Below are 19642 nucleotides of genomic sequence, written 5' to 3'. Positions count from 1 at the left end.
TATATACTTACCTATAATAGTGAACATTGATAATTTAATCACTTTTCTCTAATATTGATTCACAAGTCATATAATTAAAGTATTGTATATGTTTGACAGTTTATTTTATCCAATAAACTATGAATATGTTGGTAACCATGTAATGTGTTCAGAAATATAAAAATGTTAAAATAATTTTCATAGTTTTCTCAAAGAACTTTTATAAAATAAAAAAAAAGCTTCATTTTATTATTTTATCCATATAATGTAATTTACAGATATTAATAAATATTTTATTGGTTAAACAAAATTATTGTTGACATTATAAAGCCATTACAATAAATTAATAAATTTAGTATACCTATAGTTTAAAAAGTTGATAACCACTCTGCTATACTGCAATTCATCAACTGTAACTCGTTACTAATTACAAGTTACTGTGTAATTTATATGTATTAAATTTTAATTTAATGATAAATCATTGTATAGAAATAACGATTTTGAGGGAAAAGGTCTGTTAACCTATACTACTAAGTGCATTTTATTGTATATTTATGTTGTTATTAGAGCATTAGTAATATGACAGTTGAATTAATTTTTACCGAAAACTTAGCATTTTAAAATGTCATAGTGTCTATAAAATATAACGATAAACGTTAAAAACCCACAAATAATATTTTTTTTTAGAAATGCACAAAGTCGTTATTCGTCGTTTAAGTATAATATAATTTCGATCAAATTTAAACTTCAAATGCTTAAAAAACAATTTTGTTAAACTCCTTATGAAAAACTTTGCATTAAGTTTTAAATTTATTAGTTATTTTATCGACATTTTTAGAAAACGATTATAAAACTTGAAATGTCTGAAATAGCTCAAACTCAAAAAGAGTCAAACAATTTTAAAAATTACCATTTATATAATTTCTAGAAAACGGTTATATGAACAATTGGTAACAATATTAACTTTTCGTATAAAAATATAAAATATCTATGGTTATTCGTCTTTGATTTATAGGTATATATGTATAAAAAAAATCATTTTATTAAAAACCAATTTTTTGTTAATATGTAAATTTTCCCTAATTTATTTATTTTTTTTTCCGATTATTTTAAAAAGTGCATGATCAGAAACCACCTTTAAATTTGAAGATCGAAGTATTTTTTTCTTTTTTAAATCGTGTAAACATGTACACAAATAAAAAACTATTTCAATGTAAAAGCAGTAGGTACAACTTCGATATTGTTTAATATCTAAAATTACATACATAGGGATTTCTGTCTCAATTAACCAATGTAATCTATCTCTGTTTAATGTATAAAGTATGGTCGCTGTGCAGTCCCTTTTTGGTTTTTATCATTAAAGTTATTTTAATATTTTAAATATGTCTGTATTTATAAATTATGTGTGATTTTAAATAATATATATACGTTAATTTTAATAAATTATAATTGTTTTTAAAAACTGAACAAAATATAGAGATTGACTTGTTTTACTTGACTTACCTTGTAGTATAAAGTACAACTGGGTTTCGCTTATAGTCGCTTTTTAAATGCAAATATTTATCATTGCATTAAAAATTTAAATATATAAAATAATAAAGCACTGAATCGTGAGAAAAGTAAAACTATATAATTCTTAACAGTCAATCACTATTTTCTGTTTAGCTTTAAAACATTAAATATTATAATATACAAAAACTTGCGCATTATTTTTCTACATTTCAACTTTTAATGTAATGATAAATATTTTTATTTGAAAAACTATTCCAAGTGAAGTTCGGTTTTCTACAGTACTTATATTTAGTAGAATAATATCATTATATGTATAATAAACAATTTATTTATATTTAATATACATATAATATATTATATATATTAAAAGCGCATAACAATTTAATTGTTGTATTTCCTATTATTTATATGATTATGTATATATCATTGGAAGGGTTTGGTTATTTAATTAGACTTAACTTCTTATATAAATTAATTTCAATGAGGATGGATTTCTATAACTACCTGAACAAGGTTGTTTAAAATGTATTTTTATTATATGTGTGTATTAGGTAATTTTTATAAAGGTAAATTCTATTTCTCAAAAAGTATGCACCAACGTATTTGGAAATATCTTTTACAACGGGTAGTTATTTTTTTTTTGAGAAAACTAATATTTGCCTTAAAAAGATTTAACTTGTATTATAAATTTGTCATAAAAACTAAGAATAACTACACTGGTCTTATAATAAAGTTTTTTTATGGTCGCAACCAGAAAAAATAAAAGCGCCTAACATTAATTTAATGCTATTATTTTATTTTTATTTGGAAAAAATAAACATGCCGCATAATTTGGAGTACAAAAATATCAAATACCCAATAGCTATGGTTCTTTTACCCAGAAATCTTTAGCATCATAATAATTAGTGATTCTGCCCTTCTTTATGGTTGTTCCTTTAATCCTTCATTTAACCAATGAAAATCAATAGGTATTTCGGAGTTTTCTTGCATTTCATAAATTTATCTAAATTCTTGCCGATTTTTAAAAAAATACACAACATTTGTCCTTAATATCAAGAAATATAATATTAGTAAACTCAAATTCCAATAGTTTTGACTCTTAACTTAAGGGTATATATGTAACTATTTAATATATTAATAGCGAGTTGCAATTGATTAATTTAATGATTTACTAAAATTAAATAATTGATCAATTGTGGTCCACTAAATCATGTTCAAACTACCATTAGCTCACCAATTGATATTAAATGTTAAGTAATTATTTATGGAACTCAGTATAAATACTTAAAATAAAAAATTAATTAATTCATGTTGAAGTTCTACGGAACTCGTTGACCTATAGCTCTGAATTTACAATGGCACATTCAATAAAAAGACATACATTATAGTTGAAGACAAAAGACGTTTTTGTTTTGAGTTTGGATTGTTTATTTCTCTTTCATTCTTTAATTTATCACTTATGCAGTTATGTTTATTGTGCTACCTAACAAATGTTTAAAAGCTACAGATTGTGTATAAAAACTGCTATTTACTGTGTTATTATTGTTGTCGCTTTTATATTATTACATTAATAGCCATTACTCATTATAATTATAATAGAAAAAGGTTAAATTTTGTAAACATGAAAGTTATATGGTGTTTTATTATTATTATTTTTTTTATTTTAAGTAGTTTAGATACTGTTATCGAATGTAACTTCGCTCAAATTGACTTTTCTTTATTTATTAAAATTAATATGGTATAGTAATACTTTTACTGTACAATTAGTAAGCTGTACTTAGTAATTTTATTACCTTTATTGTTATTATTTATGTATTAAATAAATGTATTATCTTTATACGCACTATATAATACAATAAGTAAATAAGTTAACAATTAGTGTACTAAATTTGAAAATTGTGAGGGAAGGAAGTATTCATTAATACTATTTATGTTTACTTTAATTCCTTTCTAAAGTTTAAATTTACTTATTATAAATATTGCTTCTCTTACCTAGATGCTTCTAACCGAATTTATCAAATGTATTTAACTTTCATAAATCATATAATAATTTCTATAAGGAGACCTGCATTATTTTTACCTTTAACCTTTAACTTGCATTTTATTATTATACTGTAGGCATTATCTAGTAAATAATAGTTTAACTATTTTATATATATAATTACCTAGTTAAATGTATGTATAGTTAACTTAACTTAGAAATGCACGACTTTGCTGTTTTTTATATTAATAGTAATGTATATTATGTATTATGTTTTTGTGCCTAATACACTGTAGAACTGTAGGTATTATAAAATCCAAATATGTTCATAAAATTGATGGGTTAAGTTAGTCACTTTTTTTTTTATTTTAAAGGGTATTTAATTACGCGATTAAATTTAGTTTGTAAATATGTTGTAATTATTAAAATTGTCTTTCTATATCATACATAATATGTTATTTTCAACGAATCTACTAACTTTAAGTTTAAAATTATTAATATTTATTTAATATACGCGTATAAGGTTTTAGGTAGGTAGTAATTGCAGTGTACATTAACTCACTATTGGGTTCTCTTTATACATTTACTTCCATAGTTAATGTGGTGGTTTTGTGTAAATTATCTACTCTGCGAGTTGCTTTTATTTATACCTCTAGTTTTGCCGTATTGAACAACGCCAATAAAGACGATTATCAATAAAGTCTTCTTATCCATTACCCTTATCTGTCCATCACATTCCCAATCTTGAAATGTTGACATCTAAAACTAAAATTGTTTCGGAACCTTATTTTAGATCATAAATCACACTATACAATTGATCGCAGAACCGTTAACCTGCTTGTCCTATTCTATTTATCTAAGTGGGTTAAATGACCAACATTTTTGTACAAATACTGTAGACGGTTTACATTAATGGTGCAAACTTGAAAGCACACGAAATATTATTTTTGGTATGATTAACGATTTATGCGTGCGATTTTGACAAAAAAATTATCCTTTGTTATTTAAGTGCAGAAACTTTGTTCTGAACTTGATAATTAAAGCATAACATTTCAGTAAAATCTATTTTGAACATTTTTTTGTCATATTTATTAATACAAATATTAATTTAAATGATATATTGAACCCGTGCGAATATAATTATTTATTATTTTTTTTTTGTCTTTTGTACAAACATACGTGTTTATAGACAATGAGAATTTTGTTGAGCTTCTTCTTCCAACAGCTATAATATTTCTAAACTATCTCTTTTATATTACGTTGCATCCATCTACAATAATGGTCTTGGCTATATAGGTGTGTATAAAAATTATGGACAACAATAGGGATAGTGGTTTATGTATAGCATAATCGTAATTAAGTATCTCAAATAAAAATAATAATCACAATAAATATTGTTAAATAAATCATTTTTGTTTTATATTTTTCTTTATTAAACAAAATAATGGCCGTCTAATATATACTTAAATTAAAATAGGTGAAAACCCTATGAATTATCGTTATAAATATCCTTTTATTTCCAATTTTCTTATCTTCTTGTTCTGTTTAAATACTTTTAAAACTGTTTCACAATTCTTGGTTTCAGATGTATGTGAATAATGTTGTACGTTGTCTATTCATCAACCGTTTCTTAATTTATCTCCGAGGTCTCGATTTAAGTGATTTACCACTATACACATTTGTTTATGGCTTTCTTATATCCATTAAAGCTAAGTGTGCTATCTTGTCCAACTTTTTGATTTCTCATATGACCGTCACCGTTATATATTTAAGGTTTATTTATTTTGTTTTAATTTGGAACTACACAATTTGAAATTACTAGTCGTATCCATTATATATTATATTGGCATGGATATCCCTGGGCATATAACTAATCATTTGCGGTACGCAGGGTACACATTTGCATACCTAAAATTCTAAATTGTAATTTTCAGTCCGCAAGGCACATGCACACGGCCCGCTCGGCCACATCACAAAAAAATAAAAATTATATTTATATTATTATATTAAAATAATAAATTAATATGTAAATATTATGATAGTTGAAAATTGATTTATTGATCACTATACAACCGTTGTATGATTATTACTAGTAACCACAAATTTTACTGATTTATTTTGTACATATCAACTGTGTTGCTTTATATTGTTAATTGTTTTTATTGAATTTGACTGTTGAAGTTTCAATTTGTATTAAATTTAGATATTTATAGGTTTTTCACTGCTTACTGCTTGTATTATGTCATTTTACTTTATTTTAATTGTGTTATTTGTATAAATTGAAATGACGCCCCTGCATACAACTATAACATCTTATTATATATTGTTAATTATATGACTTTATTCTAATACTACTTCTATGTAAAACATAGACACATAGTAGGTACTTATAAATAATATATTTATCCATATTAACCACTTGAATTCTTTCATTAGTAGATATATATATATATATATTCGTTTTATAACATAATGTGTATTAGTTCTGTACCCTAATATAAGTATTAAATCGCATATTTGTTGTTATGATGATGTTTACACGATGCACCTTCAACACGTTTGACCTTAAAAGATGTTATGAAGTTATGTGTAATTAAGATACTCATATTTTATGATACCTACCAAAAGCCATCTATTTTTCCTTCTAATTAATTAAAATTTACTTAATGTATTTGACGTTACATATTATATTGCTTTTACGTCGTCCCCAGAAAAAATAAGTTATCATTGTTTTGGTGGATTTTTGTTATTATAATGAGTTATTTAAAACATAATTGTAAACATAACATTGTATAAATAAAATAAATACACAATACAGTAGACTATGCGAGTCAACACAGTAATCATGTCGTTATAGCGGCGAATATCGGTGTCCATATATACCCACATAATGGTTTCCGTACGTTGGCAGGTACCTAAATACCAAAATCCAATATAATATTGCGCCGCGTTGAACGTTGAACAACAATATTAGTTTACACGCCGAGATTTGGTAATTTGCTAAATGGCCTAGATCGGCGCGCGAATTCTCTGCTACAGTATATTAAGTTTAACTTACTCAGTATATAACGGCACGTTTTACAGCACAAATCCTCCTCCCTCGCCACCCAAAGGGCGCTCCTTCTCCCTCTAGACGAACTGTCGGCGCGCATCTTTGTAATACGACCCCATATTATACTACAGCAAGTTGGTCGGGTTAGGTTAGACGGTGTTCATCTGTACATAATTCTGGAAATTTTTTTTTTTATAAAATATTATAAATATTATTATTATTTTCATGGACGCGATCGTGCCGCGTGTAACGCGTTAATCCATCAACACGCACACGCGTAACGCGTTAATGATATGTAGATATGAGTTAGTTAGACAAGTGAGTATGTATGTACGTGTATATACGTATACGTGACGGCGTAATGACATTTTTGTCAATCGTTCATTGTCACTTTTATGTGCGACGATAATACGATATACGCTCATATCGCACTATATTCGTGTGTAGGTATGTGTACGATGTATATATTTTATGTTTATATATTATATATATTATATAGCCGTATAGAGTACCCGCCTCGACAGCCGTGTTACAAGCGTCGAATGCATTGTCGGGGATGGCTATAGACGTACTTGCGATGACATCGCATGTAGTAATTTTACTCTTACGACGAGGGACCAAACTACCCTTACTTGTGTTGGTACCTCCAATCCGGCTCAGGACCCTCTCCTCCCGCCATCACATCACAATATGCGTACGCACTTCTCAACGTATACTGTTTATGGGGTGAAGCTCATACTATGTGTATGGGTATAAAATAGTATAATATACATATGTGATTATAATATTATACAGCATGTGCGCAACGGGGCGACTTCCATCCCATTTGTCTCGTAGATATACACATAGGTATTACATTTATCTCGTACTGCGACACATATTTGGATTCCGACGATTTTCAGAGCGGAATCCGAGCAGGGAGTAGTTATTCATACAGGGTTTACAGATGTGTGAGATGCGCTTTTTCTTCTTTTTCTGCAGAGAACACTTTTTGAAACATTAAGTGCTCTTATATTATGTTCGCATGACACAATGTCCTCTATAATGGTTCGAACGAATTCCAATACGACTATACCTGCGCTCGTTTAATGATCTATATAATTTGTTTGAAGTTTAAATGTTTGTTTTTTTTAATTTCGCGCATTTCCGAAACATTTAAAAATAATTCTTAAATCTGTTGGCGTCTGAAATATTACCTACATAATAAAAATGATTGTCTTCATCGCAGATATCATATTACATTATCCGCCGATAAACACGTATGTGGCCTAGTTATGCCTAGATGCGTGCAATACTCCTGTGGCTCAGTCGCCACGTACGTATGCAATAATACATATATATTATATATTTATATATATCTAACGTTATGAAGCTTACAACTCCTCCGTTTACGGCTCATACTCTAACACGTTCAAAGGTATAACGTCGAATCAATTGATCAAAATAGACTGAATAGAATATAAGTGGTTTACGATGCGTGTGATCCCGATTTCGATCGTATCTACAAAATTTGTATCGCATGTCTTCACAGAATATACTGGGGGATTTCGTTTTTCGGGTTGTCTAAGAGCATACAATAATATAGAATATTACATTTTTGTCTGCTTTCCGCACAATCAGAAACACGCAATTCATTTTAACGGGATTATACGTTTATTTATTATTATTATTTTTTTCGTATACCTCAGAAACATCATGACGTATAGCCGTATAGCCGTATAGGCGTATAGCTGTATAGTTTACCAGCGCCAGTTATTTATCGCTAGAATACCAACAATATTTTGTAGACTGCTCGTGTTGTAGCTATATAATACCGAGAAAAATCGAATAATAATGTTATGTTATCCGCCTTTATTGTAATCGTACATTAAATTTATAAATTCTAGTAATTTTATTATTTATTTTTTTAACCTTAATTTAATTAACCTAGTTTAATGTGTATGTTGACATTTCTAATAGCGGTTCTAATCGTATTTTCATTCGTTTGCTCTATGCTACTATTGGCTTGAGTAAAATTGAAAAGCATTTAGGCAATCTAGTATTTAGAACTGTTTATTTTAGTATTTTCTAATTTTTATTTTTATAAAATATAACATAATTGTACGTATGTTAATAAACTTGTATGAAATTTTAAGTATTAATTGACTTTAAGTTACAATTATTAACAAAGTACTATTATGAAGTTTTGATATTCGTATCGTAAATATAAAATATTATCAATCAATAATCATATTTTCAGTGTTAAAATACATTCATTGAAGAAATTAATTAAGTGAAAAGTTTAATTTTATGGAAAGCGTACCAAATATATATAAATATATATATTATATAAATCCTAAATTAAAAAACCATTGTTATTTTAAAGAATTATTTAGATAAACAAATATATGCATAAATTAGGTCATATAAATATCTATCGTTGTATTCATGCTTCACAATTATTATTATTTTTATTTAACTGCTGTGTAAATATCTTTAGGTATTTATTTGTTTGAAAATCTGCAAGGGAATTCACCATTATTTTATGTTTTAATTTTTTAAAACAATAACTTATAATTGATATTTTTTAATAATATTTATATCGTAGTTGGTCTAAACAATTAATAAATATTATGTATTATTAAGTGTTACACATAAGATTTGAACATTAAATATAATTTGTATAGGTATGTTTATCATTTTATCTAAAAACTATCTATTAATTTATATATATATAATAGTTCTGGTTCCCTTACTAAATATAATTTTGTATCTATTTATATTGTTTTCAGGTGATGGACGAGAGAAGCACGATGGTTTTGACAATGAAAAAAATACGGAGATTGTTGATGTTCTTTTGTGTTCTACGTTTTGCCAATCGCAGTTCAATTTGTCACAACAGCTTGCTCAAATACATCCAGAACTAACAATGCCAATGTTTTCAGGTTAGACATTTCTATAATCGTATTACTTGCGGGATTTAGTTTTGGTTAAAAATCTATAGAAGCTTAAGCATTAGGTTTTGAAGAACAATTTAATGCGTTTGTGATTTAAGTATTTTTAAAATAACATTGAAGTCTATACTAGAACAATTAAATAATTTTTTGTGGTTATTATTTTTTAAACAATGGGAATATCATGTCACCAATAAATATTCTTTTGGAGTTAATACAATATTAATGATATTATAATTTTATTAAATACTTTTATTTAAAAATATTTTTCTTTAATTGATATAACCGCTTCAGTCTTAACTATACAATTTTTGTAAAATTAATAAAATGTAATAGTATTGGACATTGGTATACAAAGATTTTTTTTTATCATTTATTTTGAAATATTATTTATTAATTTTTTCGATACATATATTTCAAGCGATTTCATTATTCTTAAATATACCTATTGACAAATTGTTTACATTTAACATCAAACTGCAATCGCCAACTGACAAATTAATTGAATGTATAATATTATTATTAAAAATAACACTTGTTCATTAAAATATTTGTATTTTTGTTAACCACAATTCGGTTTTTACGCTGACGTTGTGTACACGCTACTATAATTTCAAACCCAAATTATATTTTAAATTTCTGCCATAATGTCTAATTATTAATTTGAATAATTGATTGGTTAATTTACGATATTTTTCTCTATAAAATCATTAAACATTTTCAACTGTAAGTAATATTGTAGAATATGTATTAAGTATGTGCAATGTGCATACTGTGTGAAATGTATTTAAATACGTTTTAGAATAATGTCTATATCCGTGCAGGCATGTTAGGTGTAAGAACTATAATTTAACTAAAAATGTTTAGATTTAACAACCAAGCTTAATGCTCAGTAGCATAACAATACACGCATATTTGATTTGAAAAGGAATGCTAATTTGTTAAAATAATAATACTGAGCTGTCCAAAACATAATACAAATTCATTGCATAGATTAAATTTGATGTGTCACTTTTAAAATTAATTTCAATACAATTCATACCCGCATAATAATATTATAATATTATAATATAACATTTCAACACATCTCTTCAAAATTAAATTAAATTAAATTAAATTAAATTATTACATTATGTATAATTTACATTGTATTCATGTGATTTTTTTTTAACAGTGAACAGTGAACAGTGAACATTATTTTTCTACAGGCATTTTGCTTTTTTTTGAAACATAACGTTGTCTTTGTAAAACATGGTGTTATAATTTCAACTTTAAAATACTGTGGTACATCTAACATTAACTACTAATCACTAAAATTATGCCGATTCTTAATTCAGTTGTTGTTTTTGAATTATTTATTTGATTAAAAAACCCGGCTACAATCAGCTGCTTAATTTTACATCTGTGGATTTATTATATTTGTTTTATTTTCTTAGGTAGTTGAACGATTAATCATAGAGGTGTTTCATGTTTTTTATGAGTGTAGGTAGTTCACTAATTGTTATTTAAAAGTAAATTGAATTCATATATTGAATAAGCTTTATTTTTAGTAGAAAATATTGTGAGTTGTCAAAATTAAAAATTAAAAATCATAATTACTAGAGAAACAACTTTTTACCGACATCATTTTAATTTATTATTATTGCGATTCATTTATTCATAATAATAAATAAACTTTAAAGGGTTTTTAACTGTTTAAAATTCACTACAGACTGCACTAACACAATATTATTACTGAATTTATGTGCTGTTAAAATTTAAATATCTCTGAAGAATGTTACTACGAACAGTTAATTTTAATGTAGGTACATATAGAACTGTAAGAGTAAAACGGTTTAATTTTGTATATTGGCTAATAAAGGACATTTTAAACATCTGTACTTATAAATTTCATGTTTAAAAACATACTCGAAATGCAAGGTAAGCACTTGATGATAATATTATTAACTACAATAATTTATCAGTAAATATCTACTTAATGGTCACTAAATAATTAAAAAGTGGAGTGTGTAAGCACGGTGATTATTTTAAAAACCATTTATGTAATAAAAAAAAGACTTAAGACCATACCAAACAAAAAAAAGCCGGATTACGATTATTGTGACCAGCTGCAATCCTATAGTGCTATATTATCTACGTTTATAATCCAACTAAAAGTTCGAAGGTAATTTTTTTAATATAAACAAAAAATTAAATATTAAAATATTTGTTAACCTTATCACTTTTGTATACTCCTCTCTGGAATATAGTTATCTTTGTTTCTCTTAGAACGGCTCTACTTTTAATAACTAAATTATTCATTTTTAAAATATCGTTCAGTGAAAATATAATTTAAATAACTAATTTTATACCTATAGTGTAAAATGAAACATTTTTCAAACCTTAGTTTTGCGTAAAAATTATTCTTTATTTCTCTTTTTTTTCTCCATTATTTTAAAAATAACTGAGAATTTGTTTATTTTATCTTCTAATAATACCAACTAGATTCAGTTTTCTACCAAAGGAGATATTGAAATTGAAAATCAGAGCTTTTACCATAATTTGTGAAAACGTAAAAAAAATCACGTTTTTGATGATAAAAACAAAAATACTAGCATAAGGGGAGCAAATAATAATTATCTATGATGGTACACAAAAATGTTAATATCCCGTTTGTGTCAGATGATAACAGTCCGAACCTATTTGCAATAAATTGTATATTTCAATTAAAGTAATCACAACAATATACTCTCGTCACCTTTCAAACATATAGATTACAGCTTGCATATGCCGAATACTTTTACTTTGTCAGTGGCCGTGATATTTAATTTAAATTTAATATTGTGATCTCTGGACATAGAGTTTCATTGACTTTATTTCTATAATTTCTTTACAACTAAACCTATTTATATATTCATATATATTATATACATTCACTTACTTATATTACTATTGTGTATAACAGTGTTATAACTTATTTGCATTATTGACCTATTACCTATATATACTGACTAAAACTAAAAAAAAATGATACAACAACAGTTGTATATTATATTTGAATACTGTTCTTATTTAAATTGTAATATTATTTAAATATATTGAATTTAATTATCCTCTAATAATTCATTAATTATTATTTATTATTATTCGATTTAATTTAAGTCATAAAAGTTAGTATACAAAGAAAAATTTAAATGAGATGTATCGCTTAGTTATAATTTTATTCTTTACTGTTTTTTAATCAAACATTTTATTTAAAGTTTTCTTATTGCTTGTTCAAATAATTTCAAAATCAAGGCAAATTTAAAGTTAAAAATATAAATAAATATTTTAAATTTCATGTAGGTGTAGACAAATATCATAAAACGTTATTTAATTTAAACGTACATTCTCCTTTATACAATAATTAAATAAAGAAATTCAACTTTCAGGATGTATACAAAATATGTTTCAACTTACATAAATATGAAGTACCTCTATAACATAACGTGATTAAAATTATGATACAAAAAATGGTTGGATTTTCATTACTACGATGTCATATTCACTATTCCATAGTCATTTTTATAACATAGAATTTAAATTATCCTTTTAACCTTTTTTGAACCTCTGTAGGGTTATTAATGACCGTTATTTTTTTATTTACATCTAATTGATTGAAAATTCTTTTCAAACTACACTTTGAGTTTGTCAAAATTGATTGGTAACTATTTTTTAAATTTTTTTTTCGTGAACACCTAAAGAATAAATATAAATATTCTTATTATAATGAAAAAAAATATTAAAATATGAGTAAATTTATTTATTTTATACACGTATAATACGTGAAATTAATCTTATATTTCATCAATGACCTATTTGGTCCATACTTTTTTTTTTTAATTTATTATTTTATCTGCATTATGTTTATCTTAAATCAAATTTTCTATCTTATTCACAATATATTATATCGTATAAATAAATATATATCTATGTATAGATAACATTTTATACATTGAGTAGTGCTTTGCTATTTTTTAAGCTTAGCTATGTTATATTTATTATCTCAAATAAAATTATTGTGTGTTCATAATTATTTTTGACTTACTATACTCGAGTATATATATAATAAAATTATCACCATTTAGGAAAAATTAATTCCATTTGAAAAAATATTTACTGTATGACAAAATATGAATGAGATTTTTAGTGTGTAAACACTGTAAACTATATACAGCCGTTAAGACTGTCGTACTCCCATAGTTTATAAGTTTTTATTCTTTCAAGAATCATTACTTTTATAAAGTTTGTATCATATTTGGTACTTTTTATGGCTTAGTCAAATGTTCAGTCTTCTCAACTATTTTCTCAAGATGATTCTTATTTTATATTTCTATATCTTTATTAAAACACACAATATTATAATATATATATTTTTATGGAATGACCCATCATTTATTATAATGATAATACTTATACGTATAGTTATATATTTTGAAAAAAAATTTCTCTTTATAGAATCTCGTAATAAAGATTTTTAAAATGGTTGAAGTAAAAAGCTCTAATGATATAGTACATATATATATATACATAATCATATTTTAATAATCACTTTCGTGATTAAAAATTACTCATTTATTTATTTGAATGTCTAGACAAAACATACATTTTCAAATATTTTTAATTAAATCATATTTTAACAAATATAAAACATTTATGAAAATTTATTTTATTTTTTATAAAGTAATAAATTTAATAATAAATAATCCAATTTCAATACTTATAAAAAACCAATTTTTTATATATAATCATTAATTTTTTTAGTACTCAATAATTTTGAATAAAATTATTTAATTATTTATGTTATATAAATCTAAAAAATTATCCATTTTATTTTAATATAGTTTTTACTATTTGGTTTGGTATAATTAGATTATTGTTTTAGGGCATAAAATATCGTTTTTTCTAGGTAAAATATTTTATGAATATTATATACTATAATATAACATTTTTAAAAAAAATGATGTATAGGTATATATTATACAGGATTAGAAAATAAATAAAGTTTTATGTATTATCAGTAGGTGTTCAGAAATTACAATTTAAAATATTTTAGAGTAATCTTAAAACTTAATTAACGGTATGTTTAATCTATTAATTATGAATTATGCTATATTAAACTAATTATGTTCGTTATCTTAAATTATTTTCCTTTTTTTACATAATATATAATAATTATAATATTTACCCATAATTAATTTTAAAAATAAACGAATCGTCTTTTCAATTATGAATAATTTACTGTTAAACAATAAATGAAAAACAATTAGTTATTGTCATTATCCTCATGCCATTGGTCCCATTATTAACGTATACAATGAGTTAAAAATATATTTTATTTCTGTTATTTTATACGTCATGTAATTATTTTTTCACCACAATTTTAATTATATTCTAATGATAATACGAGTATAATTATAAATATAAACAGAAAACAGTGAATAATTTACACGTCGACCGAGTAAGCCATTTTTTTTCCACGAGTTTGTATTGTGACACAGCAAAACCTGTGACTGATATGTTATGATTATATAATATATTATTCAATATTTAATACCGGCTTTAAATATAGTAAAATGCATGGGATTCCTGTTACGCCAGAAAACATATTATTATTATGTATATAAAATGTTATTAAAAGTGATTAATCATTTTTCTAAAAAGAATTTAATGCTTTTAATTTTATCTTGGTTGCTTTAAAAATATCATTTCATCTCTCTTGTATGTATAATTTCTCTTTTTAAAAATAATTAAACAAAAAAAGGTCTTAAATAATTATTTTCAGAAGTATATTTTTTGGTCGTTTGACATTCCTGGGTGTTTTTCTAATTCAGTTACTTCCGTTACTTTAATCAATTTGTAATTAAAATTGCTTATTGCATTTATTTTATACATATAGTTTATAACTATACATCAATTTAGTCACTACATCAGTAAGTAGTAAAAGGGCCAATAAATACAAAAAAATATATATATTAAATCAATTTAATGATACGATGAGACGTGTTTAGAAAAAACGAACATAATAATGATGGGATGTAATTTAAAATTGTTTTAATTGTACCTATAGATTATTAATTAATTTATAAGTTGTAAACGAGTGTAAACCCTTTGAAAAAAAATAGCATCATGACTGATACAAATAAAATTTAAAGATACAATTAGTTAATGCGTTATAAACATTAAAGTAAAAACCTCACGGACTTATGAAAAAATTAACAAAGTTTACTAGTCGTATTTTATTTGCTAACATATGGACTTGAGGAAAATATGATTCTGAGTTATAAAATTGGTAAAAAATAATTTATTAACCTTAAAGTTGATTTTACTTGTGTGAATGCCAACCTGCAATGTTTAAACTCTGGGCTACATAACCATTTAATAAGTCATATAAAAACTATAGATCACAAACTTTTCTTCTAATTTCACAAGATGTATATATCTTGCTGAATATAATTATGTAGATGATATAAATATCTAGATAGATTTACAATCAATTTAAAATCATAGATAAATTTAGTATAGATTATTATTAAATTACACTTTTTTTAAGCTGCATAATAAGAATTAGGGGAAAAAACTAAAGAATCAAATTCAAGCTGAGATCTATCAAGAAAAAAAATTAATAATTTTAAAGTCTTTGGTATTTCTATTTATATAAGACCCGAAATCTTGAAATCATTACTAGCCGATAAATTTATATAACAAGAAAAGGAAAGATTATCCTTAAAAATAATTATTTACAAGTTTCTTATGCATCAACCCAAGTTAAAATTGAATTGCCTAATCTATAATAAGAGAATATTGGTTCACTTTTACGGTAAAATAGTTTAATTTGACACTTATTTATGTTAAATGTAACTCATTTGTAATACTATATTCATTTAGCTTTTCTATGTTAATTTGTAGTTTAATACAATTATGCTATAAGCTTTGAACCGAAAATATACTTTAGCATCATCAGCGAACAATAGAACATTTATAGGGGAGTCGAAAATACTAGGAAAGTTATTTATAAATAAAATGAATAATTAAGAATCTAAATGAGATCTTTGTAGTACCCTGGAGTGTACTTTAAAATCAGTTGAAACTACAGAAAGTAATTTTACGGCTTACAAATAATTTATTAAATATGATTTAACCCAATTTAAAAATGATCCATTCAATCCAAAATATTCTAATTTTACTGATAAGAGTTGATGATTTACTTTGTTGATTGCTCTTTAAAAGCCAGTATAAATTGAATCAAATTTTTGTCTTTTTATTTTAAATTTATTTATTTTATCTAAATATATAATGAGTAATAAGTATAGTGTATTATATTAAACATTGTTAACTTGTGATTTTTCAATAAGTATAACAATTGATTTTTCTTTACAAAAATGTATTGAATTTGAAATACCTCATAAAATGAATTAGTTTTTTCGATCCAATTAAAACTTTTACAATTATATGCAATTTTATAGTATTATTTACATAAAACATAGAAAAAACTTAATTACATTACTGTAACCGAGTAAACAAATAAGTACAGCTGAGAAGTGAGAATATGGTATATAGATACTAAGGTTTTAAAATATCATAAATACAACTTTAGTCAATATGTACGTGATTTTATAATTTAATTATGTATTAATGTTTCGTTTTTATAATTTTAGATAATGATACGAGGTAGTAGAGCGAAAACAGTTTATTGGTCTTTTGTTATTTGTACATGGTTTATATAATTTGCTGTTCATCGTATATTTGATTATATTTTCGATTATTATCATAATTAATTGTTGGATTAGACATTTTTTTAAGTAATGATCTGTTTGTATTATAATAATCTTCAAAATTCTATTATAAATTAGCAATTTGAGACGGAAAAAAATGAAATTTGTTGTATAGATGTTTTTTAATATCTAATTGTATTCTTGAACAACAAAATCGTTACTAAGCTTTTTCTATCAAACCGCTAATTAATTAAAAAATAAGCCATTTAATTAATTAATAGCAAACTGAAACTGACAATAGGTGCTTCTTGCAGTAGCTCAATCTACAGCATTTATAATCTATCCAGGGAAACTATAGATACCTGAATCAAAAAGGCTGGAATTATACCTTAAATACATAAACGATCTGCAAAATCGAATAGTATCATACATGAAAAACAACATTATATTTATAAAAGACAATAGTATTAACATAAATCAAATTATAACGAAAGTAAAAAATACCCAACCTCCATGGATCAGAACATATTAAATCAATATCAAACTCAGTAGGTACTCAATTTAAACATCAAACCTCGCCTGATATGACAATACAAAAACTTCATGAATAGTATAATCGATAAATACAATGATTTCTAAGAAGTATATATACACGGATGGATCCAAAACTCACAAAATAGTAGGATTTTCGATAAAATTTTTTTAAAAAATATTTCACAAATAACCTACCAATTGTTTCATATTTATAGCCAAAGAAATAGATACCTAAAAAGTCTTAAGAACCAATTTAACTCCGCTATTATGGTAACTAAAATTCAAAGCAACCTCAATAAAGCCAGAATACTTGAAAAAAATATAATCATCGTGTAGACACTTGTTCACTATCCGGGAATAGTAGTTAATGAAATAGCCAATTAATAAGTCTCAATTGCCATCAATAAATAAAAAACTCCCTTAGTTAAAAAAATATCCTATGATGACTCAAAAATAATAAATTAATTAATGAAGCAATCAAAATTAAATAGCAAAGCGTTTAGAACAAACAAAACGCCAAATTAAACGAAATAAAAAGAAAAACTTTTAGACAAACCCAAATTTAAATCACAAAAAATATACCGTCCTCAACAGACTTCGTATTGGTCACACCAGAATCATGATTTCTTAATAGCTAGATAGGACTCCCACATGCCAAAAATACAATACTAGACTATTTGTTGAACATATAATAGCCGACTGCTTAAAGTATAATTAAGTCCGGATTGAGCACAAGATATCACACAACTTTGACACTGCACTCGAACCCAATCACGAACAAAACTTATACATGATTACATTTCTTAAACAAACAAAATTATAAAAATTTATTAAAAAAAAAAATCGTTGTAATCTTGTTGTTTACTTAATCAATACGTAATTTCACTATGTTACTATAATGGCTTTTGTTGCCGATGTTAAATTTATTATACGCAATCAAAAAAAAAAAGCATTCTTGAAATGTTCATATCCAAAGATTGATTACAAAAGAATAAAAAAGTTTACAAATCTGTTTTAAACAATACTATGTTATTTTCTTTTTAAGAAATAACGAGACTTCGTCGATATTAGCATATTATACATTGTAAATGTGAAAATATTTTAATAATTTGGCTACTTAAAAAGCAGGTATCTTGAGAATGTCAAAAACCTATTATAATCAAATTTAATAATTGATTTTCGTAAGACTTAACATTTTATTATAACACATTAATCATAATAATCATAATTCATCAAATTCAAATAATTTGTTATTGGTTAGAAATCTTAATTAAAAATATGAATTTTTTATAGTATAACAATTATTATGGTTTAATTTATTAAAAGATATTTTAAAAAAGTCTATATAATCTGTTCAAAATTACAGTTTTTTCATCTCATAAAATATTAAAATCGTTCTTAGGTTTAACACTGATAATATCAGATTATTAGTTATAACTTTATAATTGAATACATACGTATACTTAGAAGCTTCATATTAATAATATAATTGATATACATTTTTATTTTTATACATAATATTAAATTCACTAGTTACTCGTTACTATTAGGTATATAGTGGATTATAGTATTGACCTACTTGTTTATTTTATATGGATTTTATACTGTTTAAATAACAGTTTTCAATCATCTTCTATAGAATAAATTTAAGTTTTATCAGGCTTAATTTTAAAAAAATCATAAAATCCTTACTGGCCTACAACCAAAATGACACCGCTAAACATAAAGCCTTATAGCTTACGTATGGTAGCCTAATCGCGTGGCTACAAACTTCATTAAAGTATGCACATTACACACTATACATTATTATATTAGTAAGATAGTTTTATCCATAAAATACCAACAACAAATAAGCACTTAGCTTTACTCTTAAATCCCTAATATTAAATTGATCATTTATTGAATAGGTACCTTGGAA

General features: G+C 24.7%; 1 protein-coding gene across 1 annotated transcript in view; it reads left to right on the top strand.

The window, feature by feature from the left end:
* The window catches only part of LOC114120068 (protein furry), a 107310-nt gene that overhangs the window by 46374 nt on the left and 41294 nt on the right, over positions 1 to 19642 (top strand). Inside the window, exon 20 of the mRNA XM_027981863.2 lies at positions 9296 to 9448. Within this exon, the coding sequence (XP_027837664.2) occupies positions 9296 to 9448 (153 nt within the window). The remainder of the gene's footprint in view (positions 1 to 9295; positions 9449 to 19642) is intronic.

This window comes from Aphis gossypii, chromosome 1 (assembly GCF_020184175.1).
Source record: "Aphis gossypii isolate Hap1 chromosome 1, ASM2018417v2, whole genome shotgun sequence".
NCBI lineage: Eukaryota > Metazoa > Arthropoda > Insecta > Hemiptera > Aphididae > Aphis > Aphis gossypii.
Note: the sequence above shows the minus strand (reverse complement) of the source record. Positions and strands in the feature narration are given on the sequence as shown.